At 50.7% G+C, this 16,161-nt stretch overlaps 3 protein-coding genes across 6 annotated transcripts; 1 reads left to right on the top strand and 2 right to left on the bottom strand.

The window, feature by feature from the left end:
- Positions 1-2,356: 2,356 nt before the first annotated feature.
- LOC141038823 (uncharacterized) lies at positions 2,357-3,884 on the bottom strand. Its single transcript, XM_073506422.1, has 3 exons — positions 3,807-3,884; positions 3,559-3,705; positions 2,357-3,037 (listed from the first exon to the last, which is right to left on the bottom strand). The coding sequence occupies exons 1-3, from the start codon at positions 3,882-3,884 to the stop codon at positions 2,357-2,359; spliced, it is 906 nt and encodes a 301-aa protein (XP_073362523.1).
- A 505-nt stretch (positions 3,885-4,389) lies between these two features.
- LOC141038821 (protein synthesis inhibitor I-like) lies at positions 4,390-9,535 on the top strand. Its single transcript, XM_073506417.1, has 5 exons — positions 4,390-4,809; positions 7,805-7,902; positions 8,016-8,810; positions 8,958-9,129; positions 9,485-9,535. The coding sequence occupies exons 1-3, from the start codon at positions 4,669-4,671 to the stop codon at positions 8,800-8,802; spliced, it is 1,026 nt and encodes a 341-aa protein (XP_073362518.1). The 5' UTR covers positions 4,390-4,668; the 3' UTR covers positions 8,803-8,810; positions 8,958-9,129; positions 9,485-9,535.
- On the bottom strand, positions 8,806-13,587 carry LOC141038822 (uncharacterized). Of its 4 annotated transcripts, none has more exons than XM_073506418.1 (7): positions 13,449-13,587; positions 13,042-13,268; positions 10,673-10,869; positions 10,520-10,586; positions 10,339-10,433; positions 9,983-10,264; positions 8,806-9,898 (listed from the first exon to the last, which is right to left on the bottom strand). In XM_073506418.1, the coding sequence occupies exons 1-4, from the start codon at positions 13,502-13,504 to the stop codon at positions 10,560-10,562; spliced, it is 507 nt and encodes a 168-aa protein (XP_073362519.1). In that variant the 5' UTR covers positions 13,505-13,587; the 3' UTR covers positions 8,806-9,898; positions 9,983-10,264; positions 10,339-10,433; positions 10,520-10,559. The 4 variants fall into 4 exon arrangements, with proteins under 4 accessions (XP_073362519.1, XP_073362522.1, XP_073362521.1 ...); XM_073506421.1 differs by having other exon boundaries at positions 9,010-9,898; positions 10,027-10,264; positions 13,459-13,586; XM_073506420.1 differs by having other exon boundaries at positions 9,611-9,898; positions 10,027-10,264; positions 10,520-10,869; positions 13,459-13,586.
- Positions 13,588-16,161: the final 2,574 nt, after the last annotated feature.

Consider the following 16,161-nt stretch of genomic DNA (forward strand, 5'->3'; position numbering starts at 1 on the left):
ATCGAGTTGAACGTGTGCTGAACTCGGAGGTGTCGTGCGTTCGGTACTTGATCGGTCGGATCGTGAAGACGTACGACTACATCAACCGCGTTGCGCTAACGCTTCCGCTTTTTGGTCTACGAGGGTACGTAGACAACACTCTTCCCTCTCGTTGCTATGCATCACCATGATCTGCATGTACGTAGGATTTTTTTTTTTGAAATTACTATGTTCCCCAACAGCTACTCCACCTGCAAGATCAAGGAATGAAGCCACTCCACCTGCAAGATCAAGGAATGAAGATACTCCATCAGGATCATAGTAGCCACCAGCAAGGACTGCTACTGCAAGATCTGCTTCTGCAAGATCTGCTACTGCCAGATCTGCTAGAGGGTTAGCTAGTGCAAGATTTGCAAGGCCTTTCACTGCCCCAAGATTTGCTACTGGAGCTTCATCTTCCGGTCCTTCTACTTCTGGTGCTCCTTCAAGTGTCCTAGGGAATTATACTCGCTTGATGTAATTCTTTACTGCCAGTGGTAACCATTGAGTGATAGAATGATTCTGATGGTTGCATGTTGCAACTTTGGTCTGATGTGTACCAGAAAATGCTTATGGATTTTGCTTCTGAACTAAGTTGTTTGTGCTACAAAACCATGTATGTTCTGATGTAGTACTAAGTTGGGTCTGATGTGTACTAAGTCTCATCTGGTCATTTGTGAACATATCATGCTCCTGTCAACATATTATGCCTGCAATATTTGGTCATTTGGCATTATTCAAGAATTCAATGCTTTTTGTGTTATTGCAAAGATGCTCCTGTCAACATATCATGCACATAAATTTGGTCATTTGTCAAGAAACCATGCTCATGTCAATATTATTCAACATTTTAGATGAGTTTAGATCATGCTCAAACTGGATGATAATGCCATAATGGCCACATACTTCATTACTAGGATCAACATACCAAATCTTTTTTACAAAGACACCTAGCTAACACATTACTAGGATCAACATGACTAGGATAAACATTCAGTTCCAGCAACACCTGACCACAACCATTCAGTAAACCAAGGATCAACCTGACCACAACTTGCATCTTCAGTGCCAAAAGATCACTTGAGTCTAAACTACTGACCAGTACCACTAAACCTGACCACAACTACCACTAAACAAGCTTACTGCAGCAGCATCTTAGCTGTCACTAAACCTACCACAAAGACAAGAAAAAGAAAGACAACATTCTGATATTTCCCCTTCAGTGCATCTATCTCTGCATTTTTCTCATTGAGCTGGTCTTCCAAAGACATAGCCACCACCTCTCTTCCTCTTTGAGCTTCAGGCAGAGCCACAACTGCAGTGTCATCTTCAAACACAGCAACACTTGATTCACCTCTCAGCCTACACACTTCATCCCGCAAATCTCCGATCAAATCACTCAAAAACTTGGGCAGATGATCATGATGCCATTCAACAAAGCCACAACTACCATGCTGTACCAACAGAAATCAGGGTTTGAGAGGGGAGAAGATCTAATGAACAGAAAAATAGAACAAAAATGAAGCTCACCATGGCATCCACGCAGGCGTAGTACCTCCGCCTGGGTTCTGATGGCTCCATGAGATCCATCTCGGGGCCTTCCAACGCGGCCTGCACCAGCAGAGCTTCTCCGGCTCGTACGCCATCGGGCTCTCACGGTAGGGCACCGGCGACCTCGATTCGTCCCCTCTCCTTCCAGAGGCTCGACGGAAGCTGGGAGCCTGAGAATGACCCGAAGACCACGACATTGCCTTGGACGCAGCCGCCGCCGCTGCCGCCCCCTGCGAGATCGCCTCCGCCGCCGGCCCGCTCAGGAATCGCCTCCGCCGTCGCCTAACCCTAGTTTTTCCCCCAAATCCCCAATCCGTTTCCTGTTCGCCCCCACGCATTGCTGTTATAACCAGGGCCACCACTCAGAGCGTTTTTTGGCTATAGGACAGTGGCCACGTTAGCGTTTTTTTGGCTAAAACGTCACTAAGGTTTGATTTGGACCAGGATTCGTTAGTTTAGAGGTATAACTTGAGCCATCTAACAGCCATCAAAGCAACATATTTCATCAGAGGTATAACTTGAGCCATCTAAGAAAGCATTAGCTAAATAACGTAGCATAGTGGAGTTCAACATAACCATAGATTCTTACAGCCATAATTAATAGATTCTTACAACATTAGCTAAAGACCATAGCATAGTGGAGTTCAACATTGTTCACAACTACTACATCCATACATTACACTTCACTAAACCACCCTTCACAAAAGATTAGCAAAGCCTTCTATCAAAGCAACATATATCATGATAGGTATGCTCTACTTCATCTACCAGATCATCTTCATCTACCTCATTCCTTCAAGATGTCATGGATCAACTTCAACTTCTCTTTGCTCTTCTCAAGTGAATTGAACTGAACAGCTAGCTGGAGCTTTAACTCATCCCTGCATTTTATCAGATTCTCATGTCCCCTCTTGAGATCATACATGTGAAGGTTCAGCTGCACATTCTCTTCTGTGAGTTTTTTCACAGACTTGGTGAGCTCATCAACCTGAATCTTTAAATTGTTGTTGCCTTCAGTTAGCTTTTCCTTCTCTTTCAAATGATTCGTCTTCAGGTTCCTAATGACACTGCCTTGAGCTTCTAGCAGGTTCATCAGCACTTTATACTTCTCTTTCAGCTTCAAGTTCTCTGCCTCTTTCTTCTCCATCTCATTCTTCATGCCAGCCACAGCTGATGCACTGGCAACCTCAGCTCTCTTCTCCTTAGCTTGCACATAGCTCAAATCCAACACCCTGTCCTCCTGTGCACCGAGAAGTTGATGGACATCTTCAACTAGTTTGTCATAGTTGGCATCCAGATTCCTTTTCTCTTCTTTAAGGTGGTGGATAGTAAGTGAACTTTCCAGGTTATCCTTCCTCCTAGCATGCCTGCTGTCTTCAAACATTTCCCAAAGCTTCAACAATGCATTTTGCATTGTGGGAGGCCACTCTGGGTCAACCCACGCAAGAAAACCACAATTCTCACTTTCCTGTAATATAGTAAACATTTATATTGTTACTCTCTCAAGAATTACAATTATGAAAGGGCACTTTTAAAAAATCAACTAAGAGCATAAGAACTACAACCTATACATGTGGTCAACTAAAAAGTGCTACTTCTACTGCAACCTATACTGCCTCAATTAAAAATTAGCATTTACACTGCTAACTAAGCTGCTGGTCATATATACTACTACAAAAAAGTGGGCAATTTAACTAAACATGAATATACATGAGCACATGCCTACACAACATGTTGCAGTGAGCTTCAGTACTAATAAATAACTAAACTATGAGCATCTCCACTACCAACTAAGCTGCTGCCCATATATATTACTAACATCAGGTGGCATGTTTAACAAAGGTGAGCATCAAAGCTACTAACTTACTAATAAATAACTAAACAATGTGCTTCATCATCAGTAGGAGTACTCCATCAGTAGTACTAACTTACTAAACAGAGGCTACCAACTATATTACAGTGAACATAGAGAGAGAGCATGAATCTTACAGGCTGAGCACAAACTAGAAACCTCCTGCCCGTCTCAAATGATTCAAAAGCTACACGACGCTCAGTTGGCAGCCGATGCTCCACGCAGAGCCCTTCTGATGCCTTCTCCAAGCCATTGTAGTCTTGGTCTTCAATACTAGCAGGAATCTACAGGAGCAAATCCCCAAATCAGAAAACCAGATCAGCAAATCCCCAAAATCCTTAAATCAGAAACCCTAACCCTAACTCACCCTAGCTCTACCACTGACCTGATAATGCATACCGTCTTCGGAGGAGGAGATCTGCAGGTTGGACAAGTCATCGCTGCTCTCATCCTCGAAGACCATGGCGCGGCGGCGATGGCGGACGCGGCGGTCTGCGCGGTGAGTGGCGGTGGATTGGAGCGACGAGGGCGATGGGGCGAGGAGAGGGACAGAGTGCGGTTGGCTCCGGTCCGACGAGCCCCGACCCAGCTACATGGTGCGAACGAGCCGGGCTGGAACGAGTGACCGAGCGGGTAGGCCACCGTGGCACCTGACACTTGGGCCGGTCGGTCAGATACGTGGTCAATACGGGCTTATACGACTGTCAGACCGTTTCGCAACACTTAGGCTCTGAGCTGGTACTGAACTGCAAAAAAAATGACTGATGGTACTGATTCGTCACGACGTGCCGAAGTGTGGTAGTTCCTTGCAATTAACTATGTTGTTTAGTTTGTAGCTATGTGCCGTTGGTTGATGCTTGGGAGTTTGGCGCTCCAGCGTAAACAACGTAAGCACAGGCTGCACAACACAGCGTAACGGTAGTGGAAGGAAGCGATGTGCTTTAGGCGGGTATCCCATTTGTCTCTCCGTGGATGTAGGATGTAGTATTATCGCTTATCCCACATACTCGTCTAAAACACGATTTGCCCTTTTATTTATTGCTCCACACAAAGGAATCCCCTCCTCACGCTGCTCTTGCTCGCCACCTGCCCGTGAGCACTGGGCCTGCGCCGCCACGATTTTCCCTTTTTATTTATTCCTCCACATTCCCCTCACGCTGCTCTTGCTCGCCACCTGCCCGTGAGCACTGGGCCTGCGCCGCCACTCTCTGCGCACTCCCGAGACGCTGCCGCTGCCCGCTGCTACGATGGACTGGGAAGAAGCGGCGACTTTGCAGGTGGAGGCCGTAGCGGCGGCGGCGGTTGATTTGTCGCCGGTGGAGGCCGTAGCGGCGGCGGAGGAGGTTGAGGCGGACACATCAGTCAACCGCAGCATCGTCAACAATCAGGTACCGATGCCTTCTCCCCCTTTTATGTATATATATATACTCCAGTGGAAGTAGATTCCAGCAGTCTTTTTTAGAATCTGAGCAGTTTTTTACTAGACTAGATCTTAATTAGAGGAGGATATGTCTAATCGATCTGTCGGTTAAGCGGTGACAAACAATAGCGGCGGCTGCTACGGATCAGCCGGATGATTTCCCCAGGAAATCATCCGGCTAGCCAGCCGTACGATTCAGGCGCGGTGGCCGTTCGATTCATGTGATGCAGCCAGTCTTCCTTTCCTTTCCCCGGGTCTACACACAACGCGACACCACATGAGCTTCAACGCTTCCGCCGTGGCACCGGCGCCGGCGGCCACCCAGCAGCGGATGCTGCGACCCCGACGAGACACGAGGCTGCGCACTACCTGTTGCATCTCTCGCCACGCGGCAGCACTCGTGCTACAAAAAATCAGAGCGACGCCGGCCACCGTCCTTGCCATTGGTGCCTTGCAGCTCCGCCACCCCCACTCTGACCGTGGATGCTTTGCAGCACTGCCGCCGCTCCCGCAGCACTAGTGCCTCCACCACAGCACCGACGCCGCCGATGAGCGCTGCATCGCGCATCACTGGTTCCTCTTCGCAGCGACACACGTGTTGCATAGAACCGCCGACAGCACCGACGAGCGTTTTGCAGCACTGGAAGTTGCCGAGGAGCGCCGTGTCGCTGTGCCCGCTGCCGTCGATGAGCGCCGCATTGCCGGCAACACTGACGGGAGTTGCATCTGAACATTGCAACTACCCCTCTCCACGCTGCATTGAAGCTCCGCCGCCGCGCGTGCACCACCATGCGTGTTGCGTTGTCAGCTTCCGTCGCCGGCGAGATACACGGGTCGCAGCAGCAGGTGGTTTACGCGAGGGAGAACTCCGGCTCGACGCGCCAGCGGTCACACGCTGAAGCTCCATTGCAGCGTCCTCGGCAGCACGCAGTGCTCCATTACAATGCCGGCTGACGTCGATGAACGTTGCATCGCAGCACCGGTGGCCGCCGAGGAGCGCCACATCGCCGGCAGCACTGACGAGAGTAGCATCTGAACATTGCAACCCGCCCACGCTGCATTGAGACTCCGCCGCCGCGTGCACACCACCGTGCGTGTTTCGTTGTCAGATTCCGTTGCCGGCAAGATACGCGGGTCGCAGCACCAGGTGGTTCACGCGAGGGGAACTCCGGCTCGACGCGCCGTCCGTGGCATGCTGAAGCTCTATCGCGTCGCCCTCAGCACCACGCGATGCTCCATTGCAGCGCCGGCACGCGATCCTCTATCACAGCGCCGGCGGTCGCACGCTGAAGCTCTATCGCATCGCCCTCAGCAGCACGCGGTGCTCCATTGCAGCGCCGACACGCGATCCTCTATCGCAGCGCTGGCGGTCGCACGCTGAATCTCCATCGTAGCGCTGGCAGGCGCGCGAGGAAGCTCTATCACAGCAACCCGCGACGCTCGGTGATGCAACCGGCGATGTTGCATCAATTTCGCGGTCGGGATTTGGATGCGCGGGAGGGTGGTCGGCGTCTGAATCCTCTCTATATTCACGGTGGCGGGGAAAGTGGTGGTAGCGGCCGAGAGCTGTCTCCATATCCGGCGAGAGGTAAGGGGGTAAGAGCATCTCCAAAAGCCGCGCAACGCGCGACGCGTTAAAAGTCAGAATACAGCGCCGGGTGAGCCAGGTTTTGCGCGCGGCGGTGCGCTGGCTCCAGCGGTCGCCGCAAAATAAAGCGCGCCCGAGCCGCTCCAGCAGGCGCGCTATATTTTATAGAAATGCGTACATAGTTCAGTCTTCTCCTACAATACATAGTCCATAGTACATAGTTCTACGATACATAAATAAAACGAAAAACTACTACTACTCGTCATTCTCCGACTCGGACTCTGCCTCGGTGATGTCCTCCTCAGACGTTGGAGCGTAGGCGTCAAGGAACCGCTCGTCGCGGGAGTCCCAGGACTACGCATCTTCTAGCGCGATGTTGTATTTAGCGACCGCCTTTCGCGTTCGCTTGTCCTCGTGATAGGCGGCTCGCTCCTTCCTCCTCTCCTCCCTCCCCGCCCTCCTCTCGGTGAAGAACTGTTCCTCATTGATAATATCTTGCGGGAAGCGTTGCCTCCACAACGCCATGGCTTCCTCGTCCATCTCGGCCAGGCTAAGACAGCGCTCCCGCCTCCGGTTTTTGCGCCGATCCTCGTCGGTGATAAGCCGCGGGAAAGGAGCCAACTCATGTGCCCGCTCCGGCGTCGCCACGTCAGTGAAGTTCATGTCCCAACGGGACCGTCGGAGGCGCCACGCCGCAGCGTCGTACGCGCGGGCACCGTCCTGGGCGGTGTCGAAGGTTCCGAGGCCGAGGCGCACGCCACCGCCCAACCGGATCGAGGCGGAGTATGTGCCGGACGGACGCACGCGGACGCCGCGGTAACCCGAACCTCCCCGGCGGCGAGGCGGCATGATGGCGCGGTGGTGTCGTGTCGGCGGCGAGGAGAGAAAGCGCTAGAGGGAGCGAGAGAGAGTGGCAGAGGGCGCCGCAATTTATAGGCGCGCCGAACGCGGTGCGCCAAATCTAGCGTGCGGGCTGCCGCCTTTTCCCGCGCGCGCGCAATCGTTTCCCGCCACCGCTGGAGCGCGCGAAAACGTCCCGCACGTGCTAAAAGCCCAGTTTACCGCGAGCGCGTCTTTTGGCGCGGCTGTTGAAGATGCTTTAAATGGAGGAGAAAGATAAGTTGCGGGCGAGAAAAGTCGCGGAGAAAAGATATGACTGGGAGAGATATGGATGCGGTGTGTGTGGGACCGAGCAAATGACTCGGTAGATAATACTAAGAGTTTTCCTAAACAATAAATAGGCTTGTATCTCATGAGATTTACGACACTCAGTTTTAGTATCAACCCCGGCAGCGGCAAAAAATAAATATAAAAATATAAGTACGTACCAAAAGACAAGTACTCATAATCATCTTTGTCTTCATTTTTTGTGCAGAGACTCACTCCTATTGCAAAGCTTCTCATTACATTGGTAGGAGTTGTAATTGCATTTCAACCTGCTAGTGCTATCAAGATTCCTGAGAGTATTAATGGGTATGAACCTCTTTTTTTTGTTTTTATTTTCCTTATACTAAATGCATAAATACAAGTATACAGTATGCGAATATTTCATGGCCTTTAGTAATTAGTTCTTTTTTAATTGGCAGAGTGCCACTTATTGGGATGGAAGCGGATCTAGAGGACTATGCTAGGTTGGCTCGGGAAGGACGTCGAGTAGCCAAAATGCGCTCGCCATTTACCATGTCAAGGGAAGGTCTGCCTGTGCTTGAAAATCAGACTGGAGTTGCAAAACCACCGCCGGCCTGGTTATATAACAAGATTGTAAATGGCCATGATCAGGTGGTATTTCTGATTAGAAGCGATAACCTGTATATCGGTGGATACATAAATCCCCAAGGAATTATCCATTCATTCGCCGAATATTCAAGTATGCTCCCCGGATCCATTTCTCTAGGAATCGGTGGAAGTTATAGAGACCTAGTTGGTCGTAGGTCAAACCTTGCAAACCTTGATCTAGGCAAAAGGGCAATGAAGAGAGCTTTGAAGATTCTTTCTCGGTACAAACATGGAGTCAGCGACTTCTTTCAGATGACAACTTCACTGGCAAGGTACTCTGTAGTATTATGTGAGGCACAGAGGTTCACGGAGATTCATGAATCTTTACTTGATAAATGGAACTCAAGGACTGGATACTATATTCAGCGGCCTAAGGAGCTCTTAGTTAGCTGGGCTTCACTGTCGTGTGGTGTGCTGGAGAAGTGGAAACCCACCCTCAAATATGGTAAAACCTATTATTATGAGACATTGTGGAACTATGACAATGTACGGTTCAAACTTAGAACATCAAAAACAGGAGCTCCATATCTCTTGAGACTGCTGATAAAGGGCAAAAGATGCCAGGATAGCATAATGGGCTGGGGCCACCGCCCTTAGGTATGCAGGCAAGTATTTTTCTTTCGTTTTATTCATACCATGCAATTTACAATGCTGAATTGGATACTCTGCCCACCATTAGTACCATGAACTTTCCTGGGGTTTTAGATCCATGACAGCAGCCTTGAGCTGAATGTGCTTTTGTTGAACTACAGGTGTGGAGAAGGGCAAGATGGAGTGCAGTGATGGAGTGCTACCCCTCCTCTGGATCTGAAGCCTAATAAGGAATAAATAAAAAGCTACAACACATGGAGTTGACTTGGTTCCTAACTCCATGCTGAATAAATATTCTTCTGGGATGTTACCCTGCCAAGTTGTGTTGAACATGTATTAAAGCATAGGGGCACTTATATCTCCCCTAATAATAATAATTAAACCGGGTACTTGTCTCCCCAAACTCTGGTTTTTCAGTTGGTTCGGTTGGCATGGCACGGCTCGCCGATTTTTCATTCTGTCGATATATCCGATTACCTCTGTCATGTCCGATTACCTCTCATCCCATCGTCCGTATCAATAGGTTGCTGCACTTTGCTTCCTTCATCTGCGTTTTAGGAGCGTCTCCTTGCTGCGGGCATGTTGTTCTCTTACGACCCTGCGTTTTGCAGATGCTACAGAATCTACTCCTCTTTGCTCAGGCCTTCATACAGCGTCTTGTCCCTCGTGTTCATAGGCCTCCCTGCAGTCCTCATCTTCAGGGGTGCTCCCAATCACGAAGGAGGTTGCTGTGCCCTGACATCCTGTCGTGTGCGCTGTCAACAGTTACTGCCTGCTCAGCTACCTTGGTGGCTTGCTTATTGGTAGCACGGTCCTCGAGCCCAAGCCCATCCCTGGCATGCTCAAATGGCGTCATCACAACAATGGCTTGCTCGAACAGACTCATCAGTCTTTCATACGCTTCCACACTCACATCTTCGAGCTTAACCAGCTCTAGTGCCTTGACGTACATTCTTGTATGCCTGAATGTTAGCGCGGTGGCACAGAGCTGGTCTCCCTGGTAATGCTGAAGGTGATCTGGCAAAACATCCCTCACATCCCTTGTCCACCTTTTTACAATGTGCCTTTCTGGTATCTCTGTCATGCCACGATAGTCCATAATCTGTCTCATGCAAAACAAATAGTATAGGTTAGCTCCCAGGATTGGGCTAATGATCAGCTTCACAATTTCTGTACTTGTGCACACCTTAAGAACATGACAGCATAACATGCCCATATGTTCGAACATACCACATTCACATTCAGATTCTGCTCAATTGTCAATCATCTTCACCAGGAAAACAACCCTGCTCCATTTCTCCCTTCTTTTCAGGCCGAGTGTGTGTTGCCCTGTATAATTCATTGTTCTCAGCCTGTTCGACCCGATACCCACCCAACTAGTACAAAATTTGGCCGAATTGCTCGCCCGAGTGTACACCTTGCTGGCATGTATTTCAATTGACGAGTTCGTTTTGAGGACGTCGCCACCCTGAATGTGAAACGGTTTTTGTCAGCTCACTCATTCAAGACTAGACTCTTCGTCACAGAACAGTTTTAACTTACAATCTTGGTTCTTTTCTCCTCGTAGCTCTCATCGGACTGGCGATCAAACTACAACCTCATGTACACCCGCACCTGTTCTCATGCAAAGGTTTCCCCTAGACAAACCAACGAGAATATTTGTCAGCACGGTACATCTTAAATTCAGCTCAGCAACTTACATATCTTAGGCTGAACTCCCTACCGAGCGTCCACAAACAATTTCCTGCATTGTCTTCCACTTCTCAGGATTGAGCCGGCTCTTTCCATATCTGATACTCCATCCATCCCAAAATGTAAGATCATTTTTAACACTTTTACACTATCATATGACAAAAATGATAAAAAATGATCTTACATTTTGGGACGGAGTGAGTATCAATCTGTGCTCCCAGGAATACAAATTGTAGCAGTGGTATGCCTTTGTCAGTGAGTTGAAGGTGTTGCCCAGCTCCAGCTTGATCACTTCTTCGCCATCCCTCTCTGCAAATCCTCTTATCATTTTCTCCAGAGCACCCATTCTGCTAGCGCATGGCGCTCGCAACCACGCTAACTCTGTCCAGCAAAATAGAAAGAAGATTCAGTGCATAGACGGCGGACTCAGAAGTCAGAACCCTACACTTCTACTTCTCTGCTACCAGAACAACAAAAAAATCAGAGCACACAACACCTAATCACAGCATGCGAGCATTAGAGCATATCCACTCGATTTGGCCCCCCCAGGGGCGCTCAAATAGCGCCGCCTGGGGGCGCGCCGGCGAAAATCTCGGCGTCGGGGCGAGATGTTTCCCAACCGCCGACCCAAGGCCGGCCCCAGACGCCGTTTTTTTGTTTTTTTTCAAAAACAAAACTCGGCCACAGTTCAGCCAAACACGACGCAAATTCGAGCAAACTTGGCGAGTTCATTGACATATTTACAGGAACTTGTGAAAAACAAACTAATAAAGGAAACCTTCATGGCGAGGAGCACCGGCTCGACGACGCACGGCTCCTTCTTCGGCCTAACGAGCCGGGCAGAGGTGGGGAGGGCTCGTTGATGGCGATGCCGCCGCCGCGGGTGCGCCGACCGAGCGGCGTGTCTTGGGGCTCCGGCTTGACAGGGCGGAGAGCGGGTGAGCCGGAGGAGCGGGAGCGGGAGCCAGACAAGGAGGACTCCGGCTCCATGCGCCTCGGCGTCCACGAGCTGCCACACCGGAGGGAGAAGGTGGGGGCCGACGGGTACTCCAGCCGCGGCGTGTTGCCGCCCTCGATGTATTCGAGGACGGCCTCCAACGTGTGGCCTGGCACGCCCACCATCGGCGGCACCCTTCCGAGTTTTGGAGGCCGCGGGGTTCGATGCCGTTGGTGGCCTCGAGTTGCTCGGCGTGACGCCGCCTGAAGTACGGCTCCCACAGCGTGCTGTCAGAGGTGAACCTCGGCCCGTCCCTCGCCGACTGCGGCAGTGAGGCGTGGATGCGGGCGATCTCCACCCACGGGTCCGCCCCAGAGGGAGGCGGCGGCACTGGACCCTGCCGGCGCTCCTCCACGACACCCGCATGTCCGGCGGGGCCGGGTAGCCGGCCTCGTAGAGGAGGCGGGCCTCGTCCTCGCGCAGGGGTAGCGCTCGGCAATGGGGAAAAAGGAGGGACGCCAAGGAGAGAGGAGAGACGGGAGCGTCGGTGGTAGAGAGAGTGCAAGTGTGCGTCTCACCGGTGTGGGAGAGGTGGCTTTTATAGCCGCGGGCGGGCGGCGAGCGTGTGTCCGCCGTGTGTATGCGTGGCGGGAGAGGGCCGGACACGCATCGCCATGCCTTCGCTGCGGCACCCGTGAGGCATCAATGGAAGGCTGACCAGCGCGCCAGCCTCCCCGCGGGAAACCGAGGCGATGAGGACGATGCGGGCGCGGGGTCGCTGACTCGGCGGGCCCGCCGTTCTTTCGCCCCAAAACCGATTGCCCCGGCGCCCCCGGGCGCCCCCAGCGCGCTGGGTTCGGCCTGGGTCTGCCGACGCCAAATTCGGCCCTAACTGGCGAAAAATGGGCTTTTGGGGGGGGCGCGGCTGCGCTTTCAGCGCCAACGATAAGAAAGGGCCTTGGGGGGCTTGCTGGGGGCGCCGCTGGAAATGCTCAGTATTTCGATACATCCCAAGCACACGACCCCATCAACAACAACACCCCTCCCCCCGGCTCTATTCCGTACGATGGTCATCCTTAAATCAATCTATATAATTCCTTACGGGGGCACAAGACAGGCATGACCGCATGAGCTTATTACTTTGTTTTCCAATCCCCACAAGCACAACAATAGGATAGCGGGTGCAGCAAAATCACTGAACTTTTTTTGGGCCATGCCTGCGCATTTGGTAATATTTGGGAAGGGGTATGGGAGTTTAGAGTAGGGAGTTGTATTAAGATTAAACATGGGATGAGACGTCTTATTCTTAATCCTCTGTTTGGCACACAATACAAATTATGTGTGAGATTTAAAGAGAAACAGTATTCCCTTATTTGTTTCATGGGAATTGATGAGTAACTAGACATGGGAAGTTAACGTAATTTATGATGAAGGGCTAAGATTGACTCACTAAAACAATTCCTTTCCAACTCCCACCCCCTCCCGTGTTAATAAAATGGTGGGAGTTGAAGCCTAAAGTCCCATGCCTATTCCCTTCTGAATTTCCAATCCCTCGATTCAAACAGTAGATTTGAAGTCTCGTACCCTTTCAATTTCCATTCCCTAAATGTAATTACCTCCAACCAAACACGCTGAAGATTCAGCCGGGTGGTCGCGGATATGGTTTGATCGCAGACTCGCCTGACTGACTAGACTGTTCGCATCGTTCCGGGCGGGGTCGCCGCCATTGAAGTACGCAGCCACAGACGACTCCCGCACGCCTACTGGACCGCCACTACCGGCCTCGCTCCCGTCGTTCAGATCCGAGCCAGCGGGGACAACCCCATCGATGAAGATTGGCAACCTGCCACAATGGGTCAGAGAAATCAGCGAGGCGGCGCCGAAGCTAACAAATCAAACACTACAAAACGCCGCCGGCACAGCCACACAGCAAGGGCCGGCACGGCCAGCCCGCAGCGCAAATACCATATAGGATTGGGGAGGGGAGGGGCGAGAGGAAGGGGCAAGGGGATGGGGTGCACACCGCCGCTCACCTGCACACCGGATCCATGGGTAATCGCCACCGGCGCTGCTAAGCATCGCCGTCCTCTCGATCTCCTTCTCCAGCCGCCGCCCTCCTCTCTGTTTTCTGCACTCGGAAACGCAAAAGCAGCCCGCTGTTGCGTGTTGTGGCCGAAAAATTTCTGGACCGTGGTACATGTATAAAGCGTTATTTTTTTTTTGAGTAACGTATAAAGCGTACCTGTACCAGCGGTCCATGCGCACAGCCCCCTCCCTCCCCATTATCTCATCTTGGCTACCTTTACATACGGCTACTGCATTGCAAAACCAGAAGCTCATACTATAATGATGATGATTAGTTAACTAAAATCTGAAACTCTCTGGCCATTTTCTCTAGCTGATAGCAAGAATAATGAACAGCAAGCACTATACCCGATTAGTGTAGCGAATGCCTAATCAAGGTCCATCTGAATATAATTTAATTGTGTTTGATTTGGGCATGCATATAAGTTTGATATCCTGTTGCGGACAGTTGTTTCTCATTTGTTGTTGACCTGATCTAGATCCCTGAACTCTTGTGCTTTGAACCTGAACCTGAAGATTTTATAGCTGTTCAAAGCACTATAAGAAACCTGTTAATACATGACAGTTCATGTCCGTCACAGACCAGGCGAAAACTGTCATGCGTGGCCATGCATGACAGATTTGAATTCCGTCATGTATATCGCGTCATAATTTGACATCAAGTCGTCCATGACGGTTCTCGGCCGTCAAGGATTAGCCCGAGGCCCGCGCAGCCCAAACCAGGCCCTAACCTTCGTGACGGACGATGCCACGTAGGATTTCTGAATCATAAATTGGAATGACGTGGCTGCCTACATGGAAATTATTTTCGTCACGAAAATCATCATGGATTTAGGCACAATTTCAATTTAGTCCCATTATCTCTTTCTTTCCACCCAAGTTTCACCAACACATTTTTTAGCATAACTTGTTACACAGATCATAATGGCAACTTTCACCAAAGACAAGCATTTCCAAAATCGCGTACATACATATATCAATTAATATGCGTCCGCCCGCAGGTATCTACAACATTTGCAATTCACAATATTCTCCATGAAATAATAATTTACAACATATACAAAATATATCACACAACAAGATTAGGAAATAGTAGAATCCAGGTTACATAGACATAACATACAAACTATTAAGGTTTTTATTATAGGTCTTGCCGTCAGCCCTCCAAATGGCAATTATCACGTCATGACAGATTGTGATGGGCTGCACCGAGTAGCCCGCTACCCAATCATACCAAACATATTTACAAAACAACAGATATTGGTCGATACGGATAGATAACAAGAGAACTGCAAGAAAGTGAAAAATGGATTACATGCTGTCAAAAAATCGTAAATCTTATAGTGCCTACAAATGAGGATAACATAGTATCTACAACATATATGTTTCATTTATATCCAAATTAATTAAAACAGCCAAGTTACAGGTAAAAAATGAAGTGTTATGTACTTGTGCATACCATCCAAACAAGAAACAATTTATTTTTTTGCGCACTAGGCATGGGATTGATAGAAGAAGAGTACAAGCATGGGATTACAACGCTTACAAGGCCATGTGCGCACTAGGCATGGTGTACAAGCGAAGGAGCACAACAGATGGGGGTATGCTCAGCCCCGCGACCGAAAACTAGAGACTAAGCACCGGGGATAATGTTTTGCATTCCGGTGGCGCCCGCCTTGGTCCATAGTCGCGCCTCGTCCTTGATGGTGTCGGAGGTGAGGTTGATCGATGGTGTCGCTCCGTCAAAAATGCAAGCGTTGTGGTGCTTCCAAATCCACCAAGCTGAGAGGATGATGAGGGAGGATAGACCCTTGCGCATGGAAGCGGGCGCGAGGTCGAGAGAGGATTGCCACCATAACTGGAATGGTGTGCTGGGGTCAGGGAGGTTGATGGGCACACACGCCCAGCCGAGGATCTCGTGCCAAATTTGGCGAGAGAAAGAGCATCCGGCAAGAAGGTGGTGCATGGTCTCCTCCTCTTGGTCACACAGGGCGCAAGTGTCGTCGTGGGGCAATCCGCGGCGAGCCAGGCGTTCCGCGGTCCAGCAGCGGTCTTGCATGGCCAGCCAAAGGAAGAACTTGACGCGGAGAGGAGCCCAAGGTCGCCAGGTGAGCCGCCAGAAAGGGTCTTCACAAGCTTCGAAGAATAAGGCCTTGTAACAGGAACTTGCAGTATATGTAGCAGAAGAGGTCCATCGCCAGCGTAGCGTGTCCGGCTCGCTGGAGAGATTAGTGTGCCGCACCAAACACCATAGCTCGACGTGCTGCACCATGGCCGCCGGCCCAAGCGCGCCTCGGATATCCTGCACCCAAGAGCGCTGGTGTAGACCATCACACATGTAGCGCTCCTTCCGAAGGCGCCTTGGGACGAGAGCGAGAACGAGAGGGGCGATCTCGGCCACAGACCTGCCAGCGATCCAGTGGTCGGTCCAGAATCTGCAAGTATCTCCAGCTCCAAGCTGCCAAGTCGTGGAGGCTTTGAAAATTGCACTCGCGTTCGCGTCGTGGGGGATGTGAAGGTGGCTCCAGGGGCGAGTAGCGTCGGTACGTTGCAGCCATAGCCAACGAACACGAAGAGAGATGCCCGTACGCTGTATGCCTCGGATGCCGAGGCCACCGAGGGAGATAGGCCGGCATACACACTGCCAGTTG

This window comes from Aegilops tauschii, unplaced genomic scaffold, assembly GCF_002575655.3.
Source record: "Aegilops tauschii subsp. strangulata cultivar AL8/78 unplaced genomic scaffold, Aet v6.0 ptg001322l_obj, whole genome shotgun sequence".
NCBI lineage: Eukaryota > Viridiplantae > Streptophyta > Magnoliopsida > Poales > Poaceae > Aegilops > Aegilops tauschii.

Coding starts and splice junctions, on each gene's coding strand:
- LOC141038822 (XM_073506418.1), bottom strand. CDS start 13,504: ATGCTTAGCAGCGCCGGTGGCGATTACCCATGGATCCGGTGTGCAGGT. Junction 13,269..13,448: donor CGGTGTGCAGGTGAGCGGCG/GTGTGCACCCCA, acceptor CCATTGTGGCAG/GTTGCCAATCTTCATCGATG. Junction 10,587..10,672: donor TACTCACTCCGTCCCAAAAT/GTAAGATCATTT, acceptor ATGGAGTATCAG/ATATGGAAAGAGCCGGCTCA.
- LOC141038821 (XM_073506417.1), top strand. CDS start 4,669: ATGGACTGGGAAGAAGCGGCGACTTTGCAGGTGGAGGCCGTAGCGGCG. Junction 4,810..7,804: donor GCAGCATCGTCAACAATCAG/GTACCGATGCCT, acceptor TTTTTTGTGCAG/AGACTCACTCCTATTGCAAA. Junction 7,903..8,015: donor ATTCCTGAGAGTATTAATGG/GTATGAACCTCT, acceptor TTTAATTGGCAG/AGTGCCACTTATTGGGATGG.
- LOC141038823 (XM_073506422.1), bottom strand. CDS start 3,884: ATGGTCTTCGAGGATGAGAGCAGCGATGACTTGTCCAACCTGCAGATC. Junction 3,706..3,806: donor AAGACGGTATGCATTATCAG/GTCAGTGGTAGA, acceptor TTGCTCCTGTAG/ATTCCTGCTAGTATTGAAGA. Junction 3,038..3,558: donor TTCTAGTTTGTGCTCAGCCT/GTAAGATTCATG, acceptor ACTATATTACAG/GAAAGTGAGAATTGTGGTTT.